We start from the raw sequence: 24,407 nt of genomic DNA, 5'->3' as shown, positions 1-24,407 counted from the left end.
AAAAAAAAAAGGAAAAAAAAAAAATACAAGGGCTGATCTGGTACTCTAGAAGCAGGGTTCTCTCTCCCGGGGGCGAGAGCACAGCAAGTTTGGGTGAAGCGAGGCCTCGGCTGCAGTCGGGTTTACCTCAGATAAACCTGTGGGCCGTCCCCGCCTGAAAGGGGACGCGGGCCGACGTTTCCTCGAGTCTGGCGCCTCGCGGCGGAGTTGCGTGCGACGGCTCTCGCTCCGCGGCGGCCGTGGGACCGGGTGCACCAGCCGGCTACCCGGCCCGCTGATGCCCTGTAATGAGCTTTAATAGGGGTCCTGCTCGGTCGGGCGGGACGGCGTGAGGTGGATGGCTACAGCAGCTGACGGAGAGGCCGAGCTTTAACCCGGGGTCACGCTCCACGTTCTCTAGGGAACCGGCAGTACAGGACGCCCCCGGCAGGAGGAGGAGGAGGCCGCCGCCGAAACGCGAATCTTTGACCGGGCCTAGCTACCCGCGCAAGCGTTAGTCTGCCCTAATAAAGGAACGGCTCCTTGTAGCGATCTCGGAAGTAGGGCAGCGCGGTGTCTTTTTGTAGTTATTTTGATGCAGTGTTAATATGTGAATAGGAACTAGGACATGCTTGAAGTACACAAAGGTATTGCTCTGCCGTGACTAACTTGAATGTGCATAATCCAGGGCTTTCATTTTAACTGCTGCAAATGTGGGAGATTTCAGCATGGCTCCGTTAGGACTGTTCATGCCATTACAAAGCATGCTGCACACTTATTTCAGAACTTCATGCCATCTGCATTCACTGCTGAGAGATAAAAACAGGAAACTCCCTTTGCTTATGAATCAACACAGATCCTCTCCATCAAATGGCAGCATACTTTAAGCACTGAGACTGGGCTGGGTTCAATCAACACTTGTGCTAAACTTCAACATTGGCACAAGTGTTACTTTTCAGTGCATACTTTTCTAAGTTCAGATTTCACTGATCACTGCTCCTGCCCAGTGTCCTTTGTGAAAGTGACACATGCTTAATGAAGTGAAGGACACATGTTGATAAAGTCCAGGCCTTGTGAAATGGCAGAAATGGGGCCTTTTAACATTTACTGCTTCTTCCTCTCCCCCTCATTGCTGTCATCGTAGCTGATGGTAGACACGACTTCTAACAGACCATCTAGCATCTTACCATGTAGGCCAGAGTGTTGAAGCCAGCTCATTCAGTTATAATACTGACAGCCAAGAGAGGAGATTCTTGGTCTCCATTTAATCCGTTCAGGGGCTTGCTTTTTCTATTATCAGAGGCAGGGCTTGGAGTAAGGCAGTCAGTCTGCTGGCTAATTTAAAATGGCTACTTTAATGGAAGTGCTTCCTCCAGGATGCACTGTTTATTATCTGGTGCCTCTTTAGTAGCCTGATCTATTGGCTGGGCCATGGAGAGTCCAGGCCTCTGGGTGCTGGAGTCTACCATGTGTTGCAGTGGATTCGCAGTCTGTTTTGTCTGATGTTTGGGGAGGGTGCGATGAAGCCAGTGGTCTTCATCTCAGAAAGGTTTACATTTCCATACAAGCAGATGTTATGTTATGAAGAATGAAATGGCCTCTGACTGTATGTGAGCTGCAGAACTCGTGGATGTGTACTGTAGCTGACTGGCATGATCTGAAATCTGCATCAGTGCACTGTGCAGTTAAACTGAACATGAAACATGTTTGATCCCCAGGCATTCCAACCATGTGGACAAGCTCACTTGGTAAATAGAGGTGCTCAGAAGTGGAATGCTGCGGAGAATAACAGGGTTGGGTGTGTACAGTAAAGTGGAAAGCAAAGCATCTGCAAGAGGCAGTGGCGGATTACACCGTGCAGTAAATTCCAGTTTTAGGTTCTTTTGACCCTTGAACTGTCTGATTTGAAAACCTTCCAGTGACTGCTTTAGTTAGGTTAGCCTTTTGTGTTCTGTTGATGTGCCTTTGGCTGGTTAATCTGTTTTAAGTTTTCTTGAGCCCTCTGCTAGCTGACTGTCTGCAGTTGACATGCTGTAGCTAGCGTGCTACTTGTCACTGGTGACAGCCTACAGTAAATGTTGTGCCTTGAACATCGTGAATTGTTGACAGAAACTTAGCAGCTGTACAACTTAAGTTGTAGTTTGAGTAATTTTGTACATAACATTGATACATGTGTATTGACTTAAAAATGATGCAATTTACAGTACATCGGTGCATGTCTGTGGAATTGGCTCAGCTGCTTCTGCGTATGCTCTTGGAAGGGCATCGATCAACGTGAAAGGACATGATTCAGTCTTGTTTTTTCTGCAGCCCATTCCTTTTAATGGCACGACGGCACTACTGGGAACTGTAAAATGCTAATAAAGGAAAAGGCGTGAATCTGCTGCTGTGGCTTATAGGACCTCCGTTCCTCTGGGTGCCATGAACAACGTGCCCACATATTGTGCTTTTAAAAACGTCTGAAATGGCTCCTGCTCGCAGAGGTGTGGTGCTCTGGGGAGAGCACCAGGTGCGGGGATGTTCTTTAACGGCCTGCCGGATCCTTTGTGCCGTCGTTCTGATGCTTAATGACGCTTTTTTTGGTTGTTTCCAACCCCCCCCCCCCCCCCCTCAGAGGGCAATCAGTTTCAGGATGTCTCCCCCCTCCCTGCATTAAAGCATCTAAAGTCCTACAAGTCTTTGCTTGTTGGAGCAGTGTTTTGTGAAAGCCTTCCCTCATTTGCAATAGGACGAGAGGGACTCGGGTGTGTTCACTGATGGACTTACTTCATTATTCATGGGTACGAATATAGCCGCCTCTTGATTTGGTCAGTGAGAGGCACGTTTCATTCTGATCTAGTGTTTTCCTCAAGACCCGAACATCACCTCTAGCTAGATCCCCTCATTGAGGTGTGACTATATGCTTTGAAATAAGTTTTCTTATTTTGTTGCTGGGATAGTGAGGCTTCGCAAAACCTGTTTTGGGTGGAGCCGCCATGTGTGGCTGACTCCTGTGAACCAATCAAATGGTTCTCTTCTCCACAGGAAAGAGTTACTATCGATTGACATTGGCGAGTCATTTGACTCCGCTGATTTTGGGCCACATGAAGCCTCACACTCACCAGCACTGATACCAGTCTTTCCACGCATGTTGCCACTATCGATCAGAGAAGGCTGACGGTTCCAGCCCTTGGTCTGGTGTAGCATTCAAATGGAAAACCAGCTTTTGAAGCGGGGAAGATTTCTCGGTTCCCCTCTGCTGCAAACTGCCATTCCCTTCGATTGCTAGGTGCACGGATGAACACACTCAGAATCCAGGAGGCAGCATTTCCCTAAGAGTTCTTGACGAAACGCACATGGTTAATTTTAGCCTTTAAAGACACCCTATTCCAGCAAGCCCCCCCACCCCCCCTTGCTGAATGCACAGCTGCAGTAATGTTCCCTTGTGGGGGTGTACCAATCTGTACATGTGCCAATTCTATATTCTTAGATTTGCATCTAGTTCATTTATTATTAGGTTTTAATTTATGTTATGTAGAGTTCTCCGATGAAGAGGCGGTCTAAGTAAGCTTGTTAAAGCATTTAATAATCGTTTGTGCTTTTTCTGTTTCAGAATGAGCGAGTTGCGCACACTGTGTCCGGCGTTGTCCTGTCGAGTGCTGTACGTTGCTGTGAAGGCTCATTAAGCCTTCAGAACTGTAGGCAGGCTCAAATTCACACTTGGCACCTACTGCCGCTCTGCTGTGCAGGTCAGTGCTGGCTCGTGGGTGAGGTGCAGGGAGACGTAACTCTGTAATTTAATGCTAACTTGAAGCTATCCACAGCACTGCATAATAAATCACATGTGTGACACAATGATATCTGTGCTTGGAATTAAGTGGGGGTCGCCAGTGTTCCGTGTAGCTGCCCTCGTGAGCTCTCATCTGGGGTGGGGGGGGGTATTCCCAAACTGTCTGCTTGGGAGAGCCAGGATACATTGCGTGTATAATACAGAAGCATGCAGGTCCTTAATATCCAGCCATAGACTTCCCCTTGTCCCACCAGCGCTACTTGACGTGGTCAGTGTTGGCCTTTTGAACTCACTTCTGATTGGTCTTCCGGACAGCGCGAGCTGCTCTTGTTTTGCCCACGCAGCCAGAGGACATCTGCACTAATGCCGGAGGGCTCTGAGTGTATTGGCTTCGCTCTTCGCTCGTCTTTGGTTATGTAATCACTGTGCAGCGGGCCTTTCCACGTTTTGTTTGTAAGCATGTCGTTCGTCAGTGTAGGACAACACGTGGCTCGCCGTTCACCAGTTAATGCCATGCACTTAAAGGAGACACACTGGGCGTTTGGAGTTGCTTCAGATGCCATGAATCAGTCTGACCTGGGGACCTGCTGGCCTTCTCTCATTGCAGTTCCGTTCTGTTTGGCCTTATGCACAGCACTTAAACATGCTCTGCAAATGGCCCTGCGGAGCTCCTAAATAAATATGACATCTCTGCCCAGGGGTCTGGTTTACCCGGTTGGGCTCCGCTCCGTCTGTCAGCTCCCCCCCCCCCATCTGAACGTAACCTCATGGTCCCGCCCGGGATGGATCTCCCCGCGGTTCGCTCGCGGTCTCGGCCCCGGCACGGTCGGAGCATCTCCCCGATCTGAAGCGTTGCGGGTGTTCTGCGCTCTCTGCGGTTCACTCGGCCTTTGCTGCTTGACCGGTCGTCAGGGGAGGTCAGTTGGAAATGCGACCCGCAGGAGGTGCAGCGCGGAGCAGATATCCAACCCCGAGAGCACCGAGGCGTGAGCCAGGGAGGCCCTGCAGCTCGGCTCTTTGGAGTGGTGAATCCAGTCCGCTGTACTCTGCTGCTCTTTTCATTTAGCCCCTCTGAGCCCACTGCAGCTCTTCTGTACAATCTGAGGAATTTAAGGACAGCCAGCATTTTACCAGATTTTTACACACGCAGTAACATAGCACACAGACAGGTCAGGTGCTCTTCAGACGGCAGACAATGCCCACTCAGTCTGTAAAGTCTTGTGTTGTGATTGACCATGTTCTGTTGTCCATTCTGCATTCTACATTTATTGTTCCATTTTGTGGCTGTTACTGTTCACCAGGGTTGCTCTCCTTGCCTGTATGTAGTATATCAATTTTTGTTATGGCTGTGATTAGACAGCATAGAGCATTATGTCAGAAAACTGACCTCAGACTCCACTGGAATTGGCATTCAGACCACACTTTGGCAATTATACTTGAAATGTATCCCTTCCCTTTTAAAGCGCACTAGACTAGTAGAAGAATGTGATTGCTGCATGGATTCCTGTTTGGATTTGTTTGCTCATGAATTAGAAGTGGATTTGGAACCAAAATGTAACATCAAGTTGGTGCTGTGTTAACTACTTAGTGGGGGTGGTGCGTGTGGGCGGTGCACATGTTGTATATTTTTGGAACTTTTTTTAAATATAAAGGATTTTTACACACACGCTGTGCTGCTGGACTTCCTGAACTCCCGAAACGGTGCCAAAATCTTGCATTAAGGATGTAGACAGGCGCATGGAGATGCATACAGACCATCTCTTCATCTAATCTGGGACAGCGTGAAGAAGCCCTCAATCAGTCTCCCTCACTGTTCTCCAAGGGAGCGCAAGGACTTTGACCCGCTGCCCTCTCTTTACTTCTGTCATGACTGTTACAGCCGTATCGCGCACAGGAAGATGTGCAGTTTTTCGCCATTTCCCCGGTGACTGATGGGTATCATCTGAGATTAACTTCGACTTCAAGGGCATTTATCCCGTTTGTTCTGCTGTGGCCTTTAATGCATACACACCCAAGGGCAGTCTTTCCCTGTGGCGTCTTAGTCTTCTGAACACCAGGCACTTTGTGTATTCCCTGGACTGCTGGAGCATGACTTTGACTCTTTGATCAGCAATTAGGTGCTCTGAGAGTAGGCTACATTTCCTTGGCAGGGACACAAGGTTACTTGCACTGGAGGCGATAAATTTTAGCTGCTTCCTTAAGAACAGCTTGGTTCACACACTAAGATTAATGCCTTTGGTTGCTGCTTGGCCTAAAAAAAAGCTTTCCTACCATGTGTGTGTTACCTTTAACATTAAGTCATTTATATTTAGTTTTTCCGGGTCTTGACTATTAATTTCCTCTGATGTATATGCACCTGCTTGGTGTTATCTATCAAAAGTGCTTAGTATGTTTATCTTTTTGTTCAGCCCTGTAAAGGGCATGAATGGCTTCTGCTCTGCTTAGAGGGTGTAATGTATGACTGTCTTTACTTTTATCATGGTAGTCCACATTAATCGCATTAAACATATTGCCTTGTGAGGACAATGACAAAATAATGAGGGAATTCATGTGGATAGCTAAGTGGGACAGACTATGTCTGAAAAGATCAGATTTGCTGGAAAGCTTCAGCCTTGGCTGCTTTCAGCATCCAGCTGTTCCTTGATTGTTTGGTTCAGCAAAGAGTAGTGCTGATAGCCAGCTCGGTGTAATGCTTTGGGCTAGCTGAATGCAGACATTTTACTGATAAGGTGTCAGATTCACTAGTTGGACATGCAGCAGTTTTCATGAACAATAGAGTGCAAGCAAAAATGTGTCACGGTGCCTTGCATAAGAGGAACCACTGCTGAGGTACAGCCATGAGACTGTTTTAATGGCTGACTCTTGGTGATGATGATCCCCTGATCCTCTCTCTCTCTCCTCCTTTCCTCATTATTTAGGGCTGTAAGTATGATTCCCAGCCTTGTTCCTAATGAAATATACTAGTGAATTTTCCAGTCTTGCTTTTATGCAGCCTCCTGAAGTCTGTTTGCTGTAACCAAATTTAAAAACTGGCTCGCACACAAAAAATACACCAGTGTACCAGTTGTGTAATGAAGAGAAGCAAGCAGTGTTACATTCATATTGCAGTTACTAAAGTGGAACGACCTGTATTTCTGGAGATTGCAGTGCAATAAGGGGAATGCACAAAACACTGAAGTTTAAAACTTCAGAAAATTAGTAATTTTGTATTTTTGCTTTAAATGTCAATGTTGTTAATCTTTCATTTGTTTTTTTTATCATTTTTATTGCCTTGGTTTTGCACTGATGTGGTTTTGCAATGATGTAGGAAAATATCAATGTTTAGTATGTATTCAATTTTAATGTCAAGAAAATTAGTAAAATAAGTGATTCAGGTAAAATGCTGATACTGTACCATCAAACGCAAAGTTCGCAGGAAACTAAATGTAATCATCAATGAAGTTAGTCTGTACAATTTTCATCCATTTTGTTGATTCATTCCCAGCTTTTCTTTTGGCCAATACATGAATGCCACATCAAACTATTTTATGTGTAAAAGATTTGTCTTAAAGTTGATGGTGGTCAGAGGTTTGTTAGAAATTCATATGCATCCTAAGACGACAGAAACTCATCCCCTCTGGTAACATGCATATCTGCCACCCTCTACAAATCCATCTTTTTTCATGAACCTTCTCTGAAATATCATGCAGTTTTAGAATCCTCAAATATATGGATCTGCACATGAGGTGGCATTTGGTTTTGATTTGCTGTGGGGTGATGGGTCCATCACTGAGGATATGGAAGCTGTTGACCTCTACTCCATCTGCCCACCCCAAGTTAGTCACTGATACAATATGGGCCCACGCAGCTCTTTCGTCATGCCATAAATGGTTTGATATGGTTGCACTGCAAGCCACATGAGTATGGCACAACAGAGAGTTATAGCTCCTTGGCAATTACCTGCAAAATGAAAGGCCTGGATTTCAGAATTCGCTTTGCAGGTGTAGATCTCAGAAAAGTCGATATTGACTTCGCTCTCTGATTTTCTTTTATATGCCCGGATTCTCTTTCCCGGTGAAGTCAATCAAACTGCTAACAAGCAGTTGTTTCAAGCAGATACTTGAATTTCTCTACAAGTTGCCCTGCACTTCCTAGCCTACTTGTTTTCACCCAATTCTTGTACACCTTTTCCCCTGGTTGCATTTTCCTCTTGCCATAGTTCCCCTTTGACTCCCGTTTGGACCTTGTTTCGCCAGCCCAGTTTCATTCAAACAGCATTCTTTGCGTGCCCCCTGCATTTCTTCCTTCATTTTAGTTGGCACAATGCCACTTTATGCCATTTGGTCAGTTGGCCAATCCATGCTGGTGTCATTCCCATGTATCATTATTAGGGGTGTAAGTCATCTTAATGATATGACACAATATTGAGCCTAAGAGGATAAATTCTAATATCTGAATTCAATTCAGAATGATTCTGTAATACATTGCAACATGACCTTAATCATTCTGTGCTTTTTAACAAATGCATATAAACATTAGTTCATTATGTGCCATTGACATAGATGACTAGGATTTTTACCTTTAAATGTTGTAGTTTCTTCCTAAATATTCCATGGAAATTGAAAAAGATGCATTGGCTCGCATGCAACAGATGCAGCTGCATGTAGCTTTTGTGGTGGTGCATTGATTGATTGATATGAACTGATATATCATTGCATCCCTAATAATGACCTTTGTTCACTGTGTTGATCTAGAAAGGTATGTGCCTAACAAACCATGTATACACCAATGAGCCAAAAAATTATGACCACTCACAGGTGAACCGAATAACGTTGGTCACCTCCAAACAAGGGCACATATCAAGGTCTGGGTAGATTAGATGGTAAGTGAACAGTTCTCGTAGTCAACGTGTTGGATGCAGGAGAAATGGGCAGGAGTAAAGACCTGAGTGACTTTGACAAAGGCCAAATTATAGCCAGACAACTGGGTTAGATCATCTCTGAAACAGCAAGGCTTGTGGGGTGCTCCCAGTCAGCAGTGGTGAGTACCTACCGACAGTGGTCTGAGGAGGGAAAAACCACAAACCGGCGGCAGGGTGTTGGGCACCCAAGGCTCATCGATGCACGAGGGCAACGAAGGCTATCCCGTCTGGTCCGACCCAACAGAAGGTCTACTGTGGCACAAGTCACAGAAAATTTTAATGATGGTTACGGGAGGAATGTGTCACAACACAGTGCAACGCACCCTGCTATGGGGCTGCGTAGCAGCAGACCAGTCAGAGCGCCCATGATGACTCCTGTCCACCATTGAAAGCACCTACAATGGGCACGTGAGTGTCCGAACTGGACCTTGGAGCAGTGGAAGAAGGTCGCCTGGTCCGATGAGTCCCGTTTTCTTGTAGATCACGTGGATGGCCGTGTACATGTGCGCCGTTTACCTGGGGAACTGATGGCACCAGGATGCACTGTGGGAAGATAAGCTGCTGGAGGGAGTGTGATGTTCTGGGCAATGTTCTGCTGGGAAACCCTGGGTCCGGCCATTCATGTGGACGTCAATTTGACATGTGCCACCTACCTAAAAATCGTTGCAGACCAGGTACACCTCTTCATGGCAGTGGTATTCCCTGATGGTAGTGGCCTCTTTCAGCAGGATAATGCGCCCTGCCACGTTAAGAATTGTTTGGGAATGGTTTGAGGAACATGAAGTGTTCAAGGTGTTGCCCTGGCCTCCAAATTCTCCAAATCTCAATCCGATTGAGCATCTGTGGGATGTGCTGGACCGACAAGTCCAATCCACAGTGGCTCCACCTCGCAACTTACAGCACTTGAAGGATCTGCTGCTAATGTTTTGGTGCCAGATACCACAGGACACCTTCAGGGGTTTTGTAGAGTCCATGCCTTGGCGGATTGGCACTGTTTTGGCAGCACACAAAGGACCAACAGCATATTAGGCAGGTGGTCATAATGTTTTGGCTCATCGTTGTATATGTATATTACACTTCACCTCTTTGCACTCCTAGCTGTAATCCCCAGACAAGCCTAGAAGAGATTTAAGATTAAGCTTCATCTATTTATTTCTCTTGTAGACTGTTTTCCTCCCCAGACAAAAGTCTGCTAATCATCTCTTGACAGGAAGGGCTGGCGCACAAAATAAATTGGTGTGGTTGCACACATTCTTCATGGATGTAGTGGAGACCTTCAGCCAGACCAACTTAAGTGCATTGTTGATGTCTTAATGGCCTTTAATATGATAAATTATAAAGAAATTTATTTTTGTCACTTATAATAAAACCATTTAAGTTAAATATTAATTTTGGACAGAATTTGGAGAAGTCACAACTGTGTCCATTGGTATGACATAATTATGCAACACACGGGAATGTGCTGCCTCATTCATAATTATTGTTGACCTTAATACTGCTAGCCAGATCTTCCCTTGAACTTCTGGATGTGTCAGTGATTTGTAGCACTTTATAATCCAGAAGATATTTGAATGTCCATCCTGAGGCATGAAATGAGACATCCCAGGTGAAACTTACATTTGTCGCTTTATTCACATTTAATTTTTCTTGTGACATGGCATTTGACTTCTTCATCAAATGCCCATTTGCAGGTATTTGCTTTTGTAGAAAGCATACCCACCATGCTGTTGGAATGTCTGTCTTGTTTCTTGTAACACTTAATGTCTTGGTCTACCCAAAATGCACAAAGATGTTGGATATTTTCCTTTCCCACAGAAATGCACTGGGTGGCTTGATTTGGCTGCATGGTAGCGGGGTTTAGTGTACCGGTGGCTGTGGATCGCTTGACTGCAGGAGTGAGGCGATCTCACCTGGTTTAAACCAAATTTGTATCTGTCAGTCAGTGCACTTATGGCTCTGAGCCAAGAGGCCAAGCAGCTGGTGTTGCATTTACATCCACCTGGTAGGTGATGTGAGTTAAATGGGTAGCTAATGTTTGAAAAGTCACGCTGTATTTTCATGCTTTATGATTAAATACATTAAAGAGCCAAACACTTCAGCTGCTGAATTCCTGTTTTACTGTTTTTTTCTCCTTTTTTCCCCCTTGCACTGTTTCTGGGCCAGTTCTGTAGATGCTTCTGTCTAAAGGTGAATGCATTAGCTCCCAGGTGCCAATCATTTTGCGCGGTTCCTTATAGCTAGCAAATCAAGTTTAAAATCACAACTGTTAGCCAAAACAGCATCAAGCTAGATACATGTACTGTACCATACATGGACACTCATCCGAGTTTCAGTGCTGTCTGTTCAGTGTTATGGTCCTCTCAGGATTTTGCCTCTTATAGCAATTGTGGATTTTACCTGCACTTCAGCAACATCACCTTAACTGTGTTAAGGTGATGTTTGAAATGGTCTGAAATTTCTGTATGTCTGAAATGTCTGTCTACAAAGTCTTGCAAGTATTGCATTTAAGGCTCATATGACTGAAATTGTTCACTTCAAGTTCAGTTCAGTTTGGGACATATATTTTGGTTAGTAACTTCAACTTGTCAGTAACTACCTTGGTAAAATACATAATGGAAAAAGTATTTAAAATGTGTGATCCTACAAAGTTATAAAGTGAGAGCCATAACTTTTCTTAGAGAAAGCCAAAGGGGCTGCCTGCTAATATATTAGCTTAAAAGTATGTTTGCATGTCTTACCAAATGCCTGGGGCAATGACATAGTTAATCAATGGTGCTTATGAATCCTGTTTTTCACAAGAAACATGTCATCAACATGCTGACTTTAATTCTGGCAAAAATTATAGTGCATTGGGGAAGTAGGGCTATATTTTGATGATCCAGACTATATGGTATGCAAGTCTCCTCTTTGCTGTAAAACTGCAGATCACCAAAGCATTTACCACTGACTCTGTATCTCCACCTGTGGCTGGCTGAGGAACTGGAGGATATTAAATCCCTGCCCTGCCAATTATCATAAGTAGGCCTGGCTGTTCCTTGCCAAAGTGAAGGGTGCTTGGTGTGGTATTTTGGAGAATGTTTCGTTCCACCCCTAGCTTCCATTCTGTCTGCAGGAGGGTGGCTGTAGCCTCCCTGGATTTCCCGCATGTCCCAAAAGCTGTCAGACCCAAAAAATGACAAGTCTTTGAAACAGTGGGGCCTCTAGCCTGAAGGGAGCGTTTAGCCAAGGCTGGAGAGTGGTAGGAGACACTGAAACATGGACTTGATGTGTATTAGCCTGGGGACAAACTGCCCTGAAGTTGGTGATGGGATGCGGTCTGAGCAAAGGGCTGTTATAATGTACCATCGCTGACATCGCCACATACACTGGCAGCAGAGGTGCATTTTGGGATTTGATTAGAGGGGGCAGAACACCAGGATTGCTGCACTCTTAAAATGGTGCCATTCAATGGCCACAAGGACTGACATTAATATATCTATGTAAACACATCCTTAGTGAATGAGTGACGTTTTTGCAGCAGAAATTGCAATCTGTTCCTCTTCATTGTGGATTGGGAGTTACCATTGTAAACGCAATTTATTTTGGATACAGAAAGGAACTTAAATATAAGTCTGTGTATACTGTGCAAGTCAATATTGTTAAAAAAATACAAAATGTGCTGATATGTTTCATAGGTACATAGTGGCTTAGCTCTTTACGTGCATATGGTAAATTACTGTACTGCATGGTTTCCACTGTGTGCGTGGTGCTCAACATTGGTAACATCTAGTTCACGTTCTAGAGGATATGCATAATCGGAGAAGCCATACAAACCTTCTTTTCAGGAAGTTGAGACAAGTATTAAATCCCAAGAGGTTCCGCTGTGCATGTGGGTGAATGTACTGATAAATTTGGTAATGTCACAGGCCGAGATTCATGTGAGAAACAGCCGATGGTGTTGAGTCGTTCATGATCAGGAGTAACATGATAATCTGGCATGAGTGGTTTGTTTCGGTTCCAGCATAATCCTTTTAGTATTGTTTAGAACTGCTCTTCCATATTAATTCACAGGAGAGAGACCTTGCAGAGTATATGCTGTTCCTATAGATGTTCTTTTTAAATATGTTGCCTTGTGTGGTACTACCTAAAACAATGTGTGCTACCCAAGACAAAAATGGAAGTCGAAGTTGGCCACTCTCCTGGTTAGAAAGTCTTGCTGGATGGCCTATGCACAGAATAAATGCTCAGAACAGACTGTGTTATATTTGTCAATCTAACCTGCAGTATTTTTTTTCTGTTGTGTCCATATTTGCAGACGGCAACTAACATGGCAGTCAGGCTGTGCGATGTGGCTTCTCTGCTGAGAAGTGGTTCGTGGGCAGCTGAGCCTTGGACTGGGGTCTGTGGGACTTTTTTTTCCTTAAATTCATAGCCCAACAGTAACCAATCAGTGCTCAGGCCATACCAATGACACTAAGCTCCGACCACAGTCTGATGTAGTCGTTAGGTCACCCGCCTTGTAACCAGAAGGTTGCAGGTTCAAGTCCTTGGTAGGGCGCATTGCTCTTGTACCCCTGAGCAAGATGCCCAACTTGAATGACTTGTGCAGCAATGTGAGCTGTTTAAATGGACAGCATGAGCCCAAGTTGGCTTTTGATAAGGGTATCTGCCAAGCAAATACATTAAAATAAACAATCATAGCTGTGGCTCAAGTCAAATTTAATATGGATGCAAGTACTGCAGGAGGCTTCAAATTTGATTAAGGCAGCCAAACTACTCATTTATATCTGTCTGTATTGGTATGGTCTATATATGTACACGTTCAATCACTGTCTTTTAGAGGTTTTGATGTGCTTTATGAATATAATTTAGCATTAAAATGCTGCATTGCATCTCAGTGCTTTTCTCCTTTAAAGGAAGTAACATTTTCTGTAGATGTAACTGGCATGTTAAGACAATGTAGCCTCATATGTAAATGTATGCTCTGCTAAGGATGTTGGTATGAATTTTAGTACCTTGTCAGATTTTGGTTTTGGTTTTCAGGTAGGTTGAAGTTTCAGTCAGGGTCTTAAATTGACATGCAGTTAGTCTCTTTCTTACCATTTATTAACTGTTTTGCATTTGTTACACAAAACCACCCACAGTGATTATGCACATTAATCATTGTAACCTTTTTTCAGTAAGTCTGCTCTTTTAACAGTTTTCTTCTGCCAGAATAATAAAGTTCTTGGTGCAGATAAAGAACATAAAGCACTAAGGAAAGGAATTTGGTAGTTGTGGGGGAGGTGTATGTCATTGTAAAAATGTAATTAATGTGCATTTAAGATATGTGTAATGCACATCAAAAGCTATTCATATAGTTCATATTGTGAAAATAGCACAAATGAAATGAGAATACCCCCTTTGCTAAAAATGTGTATATTAAGCGCTATTTAAAATCACAGTAAATTGTAGCTGACCTTATTAAAAATCTGTTAATCCATATCATGCTTAGTTATATCATGAGCATGGTAATTCCCAAAATTTTGGGAAAAATTTGTCTGACCAGTTTTTTTTTTTTTCCTTTTTCTTTAAGCAAAATCACTCAGCAAAAAAGGTGAGGAGCAAAGCTAGGTTTAGTAGCTCTGGGTAGCATCTGGCTTCAGACATGAAGAGGCTCCTTAGCGTACCACAGCACACAGTGTGGCAATATAGTGTGTCAATATCAGGTACACATGCAGTAGGGCAGCTTTCTACCCCACTGACAGAGGCCCTGTCAGCTCAAGCCCCCCCCCCCCCCCCCCCAACACACACACGTGCACATACACACACACACACACGCGCACACACACACAGCGCACTTCAGTCTTGTTGGCACAGGGATGGACATTGCACTGAGCTGAGGACATATGCAGATATGTGTTATGGGGCACACATGGGATGGAGAAGCCTTGGGCACCATTCAACCTCATATAGAGGACATAGATCTTCTTGTCAGCATGGTGCAGTGCCTACAATATAAAAACACACACTTCCCTTTCACCAGGTTTGAGGATACAGTAGAATATAGCAAATCTTAAGCCTAATTCAGATTTCAAATTGGTCATAATGAGTTGTTTAATTCTCATGGATTACTTGCCATTCTGTCAATTACTAGCAATAGAGCTAGCTCGTCTTGGGTACCAAAGGCATCCAAGCAGCATTGCTTTTTTATATAAAAAAGAGTATTGTCCCTCTCAAAATTGAATGTTCACTGACTGATACTTTCATAATTGGGGTAAAATGGTGGCTAGCTAACTTGAATGTTTCAGCGTATAATATACTAGGAATAACCATAAGATAGAAAGGTGATCTCATGGGATTTTGACTAAAATTAACCAGGAAAATATTAGCTAGCAGTGAACTTGTCTTCCTGGACAGTAACTTTGAAAGCAAGTTTGTGCACAGGCAACATGGATGCTAACTGCTTTGTGTGTTCCTGTAGGGGGAAAAAAAATATAATGGTTGAAACTGGGCAATTAATAGTGACGTGGAACAGTTGGGGAATCGACAGAACTGCCTTATTCCCTCAAAGGGTAAACATGAAATTTATTTTGGTGAAGAATGAGGCAGTGCATGTCATTGAGTCTTTTCCATGTGATACAGCAGCCCACACAGTGTCTTTATAGCATCATATCTGTCAAGATACCTTGGTCTGAATTTTTGGATTAACTTTTGACCAAGGAGTCTTACGTCACCGTAGGAATGCACTCATGTTGCAGGTTACGTACAGACTATTAGCCAGGTCTATCCGCCAAATAAATGATCACTAAAAATCACATGGGACATTTTGCACTAAATGGAGACTGGCACATATAAATCACTATTGAGGTCTGTTAATGTAATAGTTGGGAGTGCAAGTAAAGAACTGAAAAGACCTATAGTCTTACCTGTTCAACATATCGCAGCATGGATGCTTCTCTGCTGGTGTGCTGTGTTGTGAAGAGGTCATCAGCAATGAAATGCCTTCTAAAAAGGAAGTTTCATGTGATACAACTATTTCAGATGTTGTTTTTTTTCTCCCGCTGCATCAGTGTTAATTGGTGCACTTACTGATACTTGTGTGTTATCAGTGGGCCCTAACCTTTAAATGTTTTTGTGTTTTGTGCAGATTGTGGTTGTATTCATGTCCATATTATTAGCAGTGTTGAGCGCTCTTGCGTATGCTTGCCTTAATTAGATTCAAAATCTATTCTGAGCACATTACATTTTCTTAGTAGGTGGTCTTACCCAGAGTGAATTGAACAGCTAACATTTTTCGTTGTTATCCATTTTACAGCGTGGTATTTACCGAGTCAGTCTGGGTTAAGTGCATTACCTGAGGGTATAAGAGCGGTGCCTCACCGGGAATTCAACCCGGTAGCTTCTGGGTCATGAGCAATGCTCTTTGTCACGGCATCAGACTGCTGCATGGCTCCATGCATGGAGAACAGTTATGATCTCAGCTACAGAGAAACAGTCCCATTTGACCCTTGCTAGTTGAGTTTTTTTGCGTATGTACCTCAGTCATGGTGTCTGTCTGACCCTGTGAATCTGGATCTTATTGGTGTACCTCACCTTGAGATGCATCACATCCGAAAAGCTGTGGTCCATCTGTCAGTCTGCTTTACCCGCTTAATTCAAGAAGCACATTGACAGAGCAGCACTAAGTTTGACAATGAATTCAGAACGACTGTAGTATTGTTTAGTACTGATTCGTGACCATGGAAACAGCTGACGATAATTAAAAAGCAATTTCTTAATTTCGGTCAATTTTGTAATCTGCTCTGAATGGTGGCCAGTGAAGTGTTGAGCTTGGTAAGGGTCAGGTTATGGAGAAAGGAATACACAGGGTGTTCTGCACCCTTTGTTCTCGATATTAAAGGAGATTGGGCAACTTTAGCCTTGCTGACAGCACAGACATGCCCTCATGCCTTCACAGACATCGATTATTGGAAGCAGCATATCCATTGATTTGTTATTCCAGTAGCATTTTGCTGGTGTTTAATGCTGTTTCAGTGTAGATGAATAATTGTGGAAGGCTAGATGAGAAGCAAGGCTTCCCTTTGTAACAGCCTTACCCAGTGCAATTTGGGATCAAAGGCTGTAAATTTAAGTTATTCTAAAATCCAATGTAGTCTGGAGAGGGAAACTCACTGAGACAGCCTCCAAGTTTAATAACATGCTTTGAACACAGCCTGCTTTTTCAAAAACCCTTTTCCCCTTGCACTCATATCAGGAATGGGCCTCTTTATTTGAGGGTGGGGAATCTTTGAATATTGGCTTTATCCCTCTCTCTCTCTCTCTGAGAGCAAATCAAAAACTGATTCCCACCCTCAAAGGGGCAACATGTTCCATAATATCATTACCCACTGTGACATAGCAAACACTCTAGGGTTGTGCTTTGATTCTGGATTAGCAGAAGCCATTCAATACAGGAAACATTGTATTCCAGTTATTAAAAGATAAGGGACAATCTAAAGAGGGTATTTGTTGGTGGCATACTGTTGATGATTGATGTAAAGTTCATAGCCCTCTAGTCTTGCATTTAGATGTTTTTCTAAATGTCTTTTATTAGTGGATAGGTGGGTCATTGGTCCTGACTTGCCCTTCTTTTCTTGTCTTTTAGCAGGTTATCGCTGCCATGGAAACACAGCTGTCCAATGGACCCACTTGTAACAGCACAACCAATGGCCCCACCACAATGTCAAACAACTGCTCCTCTCCCATAGAATCAGGAAATGTAGAAGACAGTAAAACTAACTTGATAGTCAACTATCTGCCTCAGAATATGACCCAGGAGGAGCTGAAGAGCTTATTCGGGAGCATTGGGGAAATCGAATCCTGTAAATTAGTTCGAGACAAAATAACAGGTAATGTATCACAGCTAACTGCACACCAACTAATTTTGTGGTAGCTGATTTGGCCTGTCTGTAACGGTGATTCCGCAGTGTTCGTTTTCAGCTGTTTCAGAGGTCCTCAGAATGACATTTTACATTTTGGGCATCAAGCTCCTTAAGCTTTAAGGAGTAGCTTGCTCTTCTGGTTAACTGCATATTTTCACTGCTATCCTGATCATACGCATTCATAAAGAATTGGCTGTAGCTCACTCTGTTCAGTGTAGCTGCAGTGCGCTTCTCAAATATAAACAGGGTTTTTTTTTTGTTCCTACACAGTTCTGTGTGTATGGGCCTGTGCTCGCTTGCATGCACACACACACGCACACACCCTCCCTCCTACATATGAATATTTTACCATATCCTAGAAACCCTGACACATGGGAGGGTTTGTCCTTTCCTCACAAAACCCCATCACGTCTTTCCTAAAATTAACAAATGTTACATTGTTAATTAGCTCAAAAACGGGTGTAAAGGTGTTTGCAAGGGCAAACCACAGTATGGCTAGAGTGAATGCAGGCCTTACTCTGTGCACCGGCTGTTTGTTTGATCTGGCTTCAGGTCATGAAATCGCAGCACAGGCACTTTTTCTCTGCCCCACTCCCCACCCTCCTGGTAAAAGCACAGGACTGAAGAATACAGTTGGAAGAGGCAATTCAAGTCTTTCACGAGTAAAATCCACTAATATGGTGGCATTTGGAAGTGAGAGCCATAATGAAACTTGCCCAGGGGCGAGCCAGGTTTTGAATTGCTCAATTAGATTACCCATTTAATTGGTAAATATCACTGGTTTAATTTGTATTCCTAAAGCCACGTGCCGTAATCCTTTACCACGCCACAAGCACAGTTGCAGTAGGAAGAAATTGTAGCCCCAGGAGAATCTGCCAATCCCCATAATGCTCGGTTTCTCTCCCTTCGCTCTGCGGAGGGTGGTGCCGTGGGTGTGTGTGCAGTGTGCATGAAATGTTCGGTGGCATGCTGTGTGCAAGCATTCAGATCCTTTTAGGATTTTATTAGAATGACCAGTTTGCCGTAACACGTCTCCCTGTATTGCACAATTGAGGAATGTGCTGACGACCATTTACTTAAGCTTCAAGTAGAAGGGAACAGTCCAGTTGATTTTCTTTTATGGTTGATAAACTCTGTACAAAGATGTACATGGACATAGCCTCACAGAGAAGAATATTCACAGTTCTTGGTGAATATATTCATGTCATCCTCTCCTTCCATACGAGTCTAGTGTCGTGGTGATTGAGAGCATAGTATTTTCAAGTCGTTGTGCATGAGCAAGTGTTTTATGCATCTGTAATTTACACGTGTGGGTCTGAAATGCATCACACATTTAACATAAAGTAAACCTGTGATTTAAAATAGCTGAGAGTACAGCTGATTCAAAACTGGGAAATTCAGTGACCAGTTAACTGTGTGGTCCATTAAGTAAGCCTAGGATTCAATCAGTGTTTTTGCATAACTAACTTCCAATTAGATGCAAGTGTTACTTTTTGTTTTTCGCATAGTTTGAAAAGAATTTTCATTGATGGGGGGGTTTCTGAACTTGCCAAACAGTTACTCTTCAAGTGTGGACCTTAAGTGGTTGTCGCTTATATTCCTCTAGACATGTGAGAACAAGAGACACTGTAATGCACTGATCAGTAATTAACTAGATGGTAAATATTACTCAAGGACACATTTATGCTGGGTTAGAGGAGCAGTAATATGCTGATATTAATACCAAAAAGGGTACACTTTAGACTGGCCCAAATTGTGGAGCGAGATCATTTTTTTTTTTTAGATGAATTTTTTGGCAGTGCATCACTGCTCTGAGGCCTGTTCTGGGGGGTTTTTGGCACTGGCGCTGACCCGCACCCTCATTAGCCTTTTACGACGAGCGCCCTAATGTTCGGAGTGCACCTCCGCCAGCGACGCTCCCGCTGCCCTGCGGACGCGGCACAGTCACGCCTGTCAGCGGCAGGTGAAGATGGCGGAGGGCGTGCGGTAATTACCCGTAATCATCGTTAGAAAGACCTGGACGGCGGGCAAGCTCTGCTGTCGCTCGTTAGTGTCGATGTCATTTTTAACGTCGCTCCGGTTCAGAAAGGGCTAATCCTAATGGATATCCCAAGGGGAGGGGGGGGGGGGTAATGCAGGTGTTTTCAATTACAGGGGACCTTTCCAGCAGCGTGCTCAAACAAACAGGTGTAAATGTCAAGGTGAGATTAGATTTTATACATACAGTGTGCGTTAGTGCGGTGCGTTCAGTACATAAGCATTCAGTGCATAAGATGTGCATTCAGTAACCTACGTGAATGGGTTGAAAAGCAGGTACATTAATTTAACAATGCCATGAAATTGTCTCCTGAAATTTCTTGTCTTGTCTTAAAATCTAATGAAATTTTAACGTGAAACCAGCGGGTACTTTACAGGAGGCTCAAAGACAGCACAAGAGCAGTCTTAAGACTTGAACGCTGTTAATGATGGTGAAATAGCAATTCACAAGTGGAACATTTTCCACCTAATCACTGGTTGGTTGCCTTGAACTTACAACAGGCCCAGATGACGTCATGTTTCCCTTAGCAGGACTCTGATTACAGTGACCAGGGTCCTGTGTTTTTCCGTATCCATTTACTGCTACAAACGTAACAATTTCTTGTGCGCACAAGAGTGAATGAATCTTTAAAAAGCGCTTTGTTGGGTTTGCTGCTGTGGGCTTGTTTGGCCGTGTCCATTTCAATTCTGCACCCGTAATTCATAACGAAGTCTTTGTTTGCTACGGATGCGATGCCATCCTGATGCTTTCCTCTTGGAATAAGGTGCAATGGGCAATGAGGGCAGGTGGTTGGATTATGTTACTCTTGAGGGGGGAAATGTCTGTTTCTCCAGGAACAGGGCTGCCTGCCCCTCCCTCACAGGCCCGTGCTGCGGCGGCCTCCTTGCCAGGCGCGCTGCACGCGTTTGGGAAACCGCCGCCTTTGAGTCACAGGTTTATCGCTGCCAGCCTCCGCTGGCGTGTCTGATGTGTGGGGTCAGCTGGGTTGAAGTCTGCTGCCTTTTTTCAAAACTGTATTAGGGGGAACGAAGTAACGTATTACGGGCTGCTGAGTAGCTCGCCTTGAGCGCAAGCTGAGCTCTGCGGGCCTGGGTTTGATCTCCGCTGTGTCATCAGCCGACGGTGACCGGGAGCCCACAGCGGCAGAACAAAGTGGCTTTGCTCCACCGGGGACAGGGGTGGGTATGTCAGCAAGGGTAGCTCGTCTTGCCGCTCTCGGACACTGACTCATCGGACGCTTGCAGGTTGCTCGGATGACATCAGTGAAGCCGCTCCCCTCCTCCAATAGGCGCTCGGCTCACTAGTGCGTTTGGGCAACTTGCAGTGTGAAAAATAGACTCGCTCGCCAACTGTGACTGACATTCGCAGCTCCCCAGTACTCCGTGCGCATGTGCAGCAGTTATCCGAGTGAGACAAGCCTTATATATCAAACCGGCCATTCTAACAGAGGAGTGCATAAAAACAAGACATTAAGCACAAGAATCTGACTTTTGTTTCCATCATTCAGTTACATCATAAAGTACAACTTTAAATCGCGTTTGCATTCTAATCAGGATTGTAGAATAATTGTCCAGTTGTCTAATTAGGAACACCCTTGACCCGAGGTGAGTTCACGTGTTCTGAACTGCTGGACCTCAAGATTATTTTAGGTGTAGCATCTTTAGCAAAGCACAGCTACAAACGAGACTCTTCAGTATCTCTGTCAGTCATACGAGGGGAAATCAAGTGCTTTTGAAGGATTCTGCTCACCAGTACAACCGTGAAAGTAATCTCTGTTGCTAACGTGATCTGAAAGATCTCATTTAATTCATATTTGGAATTCAAATTAATCCCGGCAAGTAGCTCTCCACTTCAGGTTAGCTAGGTAGTAGGCTGAATAATCATTCCAAAGAAATTACTTAGCTCAACTCACATAATGATAAAATGTCTAGTCTTGGCAACCCTGAATATGAGTTGAAGTCTTTGTTTGGAGTATATTTGTACATTCTTTTTCCTTAAATGTTGGTGGAATTTCTAAAAAAAAAAAAAAAAAGTTTTCGTGTCTATCTCCTGCTGTGCTGAACATTTGCTCAATTTAGGAATTTGAAGTTGTGTGGGTTGCATTAAATTAGATAAAAGTGGAAGTAATACAGAAAATGTGAATAAAGTATCACGGGAAAGGTCAAAGTTCAGCAAACTGCAGGGTACTTGGCAAGCTAGTGTACAAGAACTGGCTTCAGTAAGAAAAGCTTCAGTCACTGGTTAACTTTTTTCCAGATCATTATCAGATCGTTAATGCAACATAGGAAGAAATGGATGTTTGAAAATGTATGTATCAGTGGTATATTTAAATATTACCGTGGGTCTGTTCAAACAGTTTTGCGGTAAAACCAAACACCAACACAAGCCTACACACTCCTACTGAACATCTGTTCCATGCCCTGACACTCGCAGGCTCTTTCGCACATATGTTTGCAAGTGAAGAAGTTGAGCTCTTTGAGTTTTCTTTTTTTTTGGGTAATTGAACTTTTCCAATTCAGCCCTGAAGAGGGGTGTAAAGCCTCCTCTCACTTTGGTCCCCCGAGCCCCCTGTATACTGCCAATATCTGTGCTGCCGGGCAGGCAATCAGGCGGTCACCTGCTACAGGGTAGTCTCATTACCAATGCCTGTGGCGGTGGATCTGCAGGGATGTGCAGGGCCCAGCCCCCCCTCCCCAGGCCGGTGGCTCATTACTGTTTACTGAGGTTGTTCTCTCCCTGGCTCTGAGGCTCACCTTTCTGCCGTGGCCTCTGCTCTCCTTTGTTAAACGCTGCACCTTTCAGAACGTGCCATCTCCCACTGCCCACAGTGATTGGGGAACCAATTACCGGATAGGCAGATGTTTGGGGAGCAGTCTGCACACAATGGAGGGAGAGGTATCCACAGGAAGCCTAATTGCGGCTGCAGTGTTGGTTTCTAAAAATGGCACTTCCCACCGAGAGAGCTAGTCTGCCCTCCGGGCTCAAGTAGAAGTGTCATCTCACCATCTCGTTTCAAAGCAGGATTTTTTCTCTCTCTCTCCCCTCCCCCCCACCCCCCCCTTGGCAATAACACTCACTCAAATGCAAGGTGAATTTAAGTTTATGAACAGCTTTTCACACCAGTCAAGAATCCCCCTGTAAGCCGTCACGGCATTAACCCAGAGCGAACCAGTAACGGTCCTTTTGAAAAGCCGCCTCTTGAGGCTACCTTTCTCTCTCTGGAGAGGAGGCGCTTTTTGAAAAGCTGCCCTAGACCGCCGCGACCCCCAGCGACGCTCGCACTCCACATCGATCGAGCCTTTTCACAGGGCTGTTTACACGTGGCTTACGCCACGGTCGAGAATTTCGCACACACGGCATCGTCACTGCTCTCAGACGAAAACTGAAAGCCATCTAGCTGTGTCTGCCGGAAATGGTACGTAGACTCACCCATCACTCTCTGCTGTACGTGTAATTTAGACTTAACATTTTGGTGTGTCATAGGTTTGTGGAGAGGTGGTCATTATGCCTGGTTTTCCATTACTTTCCACAGTATGCTTCTTAGAGGGCATACATATAGCCCTTACCCCCTATGATGATGATGATGATGATTCTATGGATGTGTGACCTCTGACTACCTAAGCTCCAACATAGCAAATTTCTGTGCCTTTTACTTGAGGAGTAAAGCATTTAAAGGTAGCCTGACATGATTTATAGAAAAATAAATTTGTTAATCATGAAATTAAGTGATTCTAATACAACCTAGTAATTAAAACTCATGCTTGTTCTGCTGGCTAGCCATTTGTCATGAGTAGCCTACACTGGAGCAGAAATGAAATATGAAGATTTGAATTGATTAGGGAACTTTTTTGTTTTATTTTTTCCCCCCTCTTGCTTACATCGCTGGTTCTCATCGATCTTGCCTGGATGCCCTTTCTCTGCTTAAATTGGTAGTCTAAAATTCTGGTTGTTGTGTTGCAGGGCAGAGTCTAGGGTATGGATTTGTGAACTACGTGGATCCAAAAGATGCAGAAAAAGCCATCAACACATTAAATGGCCTCAGACTTCAGACCAAAACCATTAAGGTAAGCAGGATGCAGATGAGGAGTTCTTGATTTTTGGCATGTGTAATTCTTGGAGTACACTAGTTACGCAACCAGAAACTTCCACACCCTGAAAACTTTTTTCTTTTCTTTTTTTTTCCCCCAAGCTTAGAAGGTCTGTAGGATTTTAATTTGTCCTGTACTTACATTTGATGATGGCAGATATGTGTATGGTTGAATGTTGATGCAGTCATATGATTACAATTGATATGATGGGTTACTTCACACAAAATTCAGCTCACTTGATAATCTGAGCCGATAATCTTCCCGCTCCAGTTCATGCTGCTAAGCTAAAGCAGGCATGGCAATGTCTAATTTCAAATTGATCTTCAGTTTTTTTCATAGTGTACATTCCATGTAAACCAAATTTGTAGTACATGTGTTTAGTGAATGGGGAACTACGGTAGCATGCAGACCTTTACATTACAAAGTCTAGAATACACATTATTCTAACTACCCATGAACAGCTGGTAGGAGCTGCTGGAGCACTCCTTTCAGTTCACCTTGGCCGTCTCCCCTACTGACGGTCTATAGCTGGAAGCAGCAAAACGGATCCTCTTTGGTGGTTTAATTAAAGCAGGCGAGTTTTATTGATGCCACCCTTGGGGGTGAACCTGTTGAGATTACCACAGAACCCGCTGGCGATTTTGAGACAAATGGAAAAATATCTCCGCTGAAGTTTTCTCACCCCCTGAAACACACCGTGGCATAGCCACTGAAGCACCTTTAGTCAGGGGAGCTTTGAGGCCATGGCTGT

The 24,407-nt window shown here is 44.1% G+C and overlaps 1 protein-coding gene across 6 annotated transcripts in view; it reads left to right on the top strand.

Annotated features, from left to right (window-relative positions):
- Nucleotides 1-24,407, top strand: part of LOC118769561 (ELAV-like protein 2) — a 43,383-nt gene that overhangs the window by 12,365 nt on the left and 6,611 nt on the right. For 2 of the 6 annotated variants that reach the window (XM_036516701.1, XM_036516700.1), the window contains exons 2-4: nucleotides 12,943-13,026; nucleotides 17,257-17,497; nucleotides 23,529-23,632. In XM_036516701.1, coding sequence (XP_036372594.1) covers nucleotides 12,955-13,026; nucleotides 17,257-17,497; nucleotides 23,529-23,632 — 417 coding nt within the window. In that variant the 5' untranslated portion in view covers nucleotides 12,943-12,954. Of the gene's footprint in view, nucleotides 1-12,942; nucleotides 13,027-14,173; nucleotides 14,224-17,253; nucleotides 17,498-23,528; nucleotides 23,633-24,407 lie in introns of those variants that run through there. The other 4 variants (XM_036516699.1, XM_036516698.1, XM_036516703.1 and 1 more) reach the window with 3 other exon arrangements.

This window comes from Megalops cyprinoides, chromosome 22 (assembly GCF_013368585.1).
Source record: "Megalops cyprinoides isolate fMegCyp1 chromosome 22, fMegCyp1.pri, whole genome shotgun sequence".
Taxonomy (NCBI): Eukaryota; Metazoa; Chordata; class Actinopteri; order Elopiformes; family Megalopidae; genus Megalops; species Megalops cyprinoides.
This window is presented reverse-complemented; position numbering and strand designations above follow the sequence as displayed.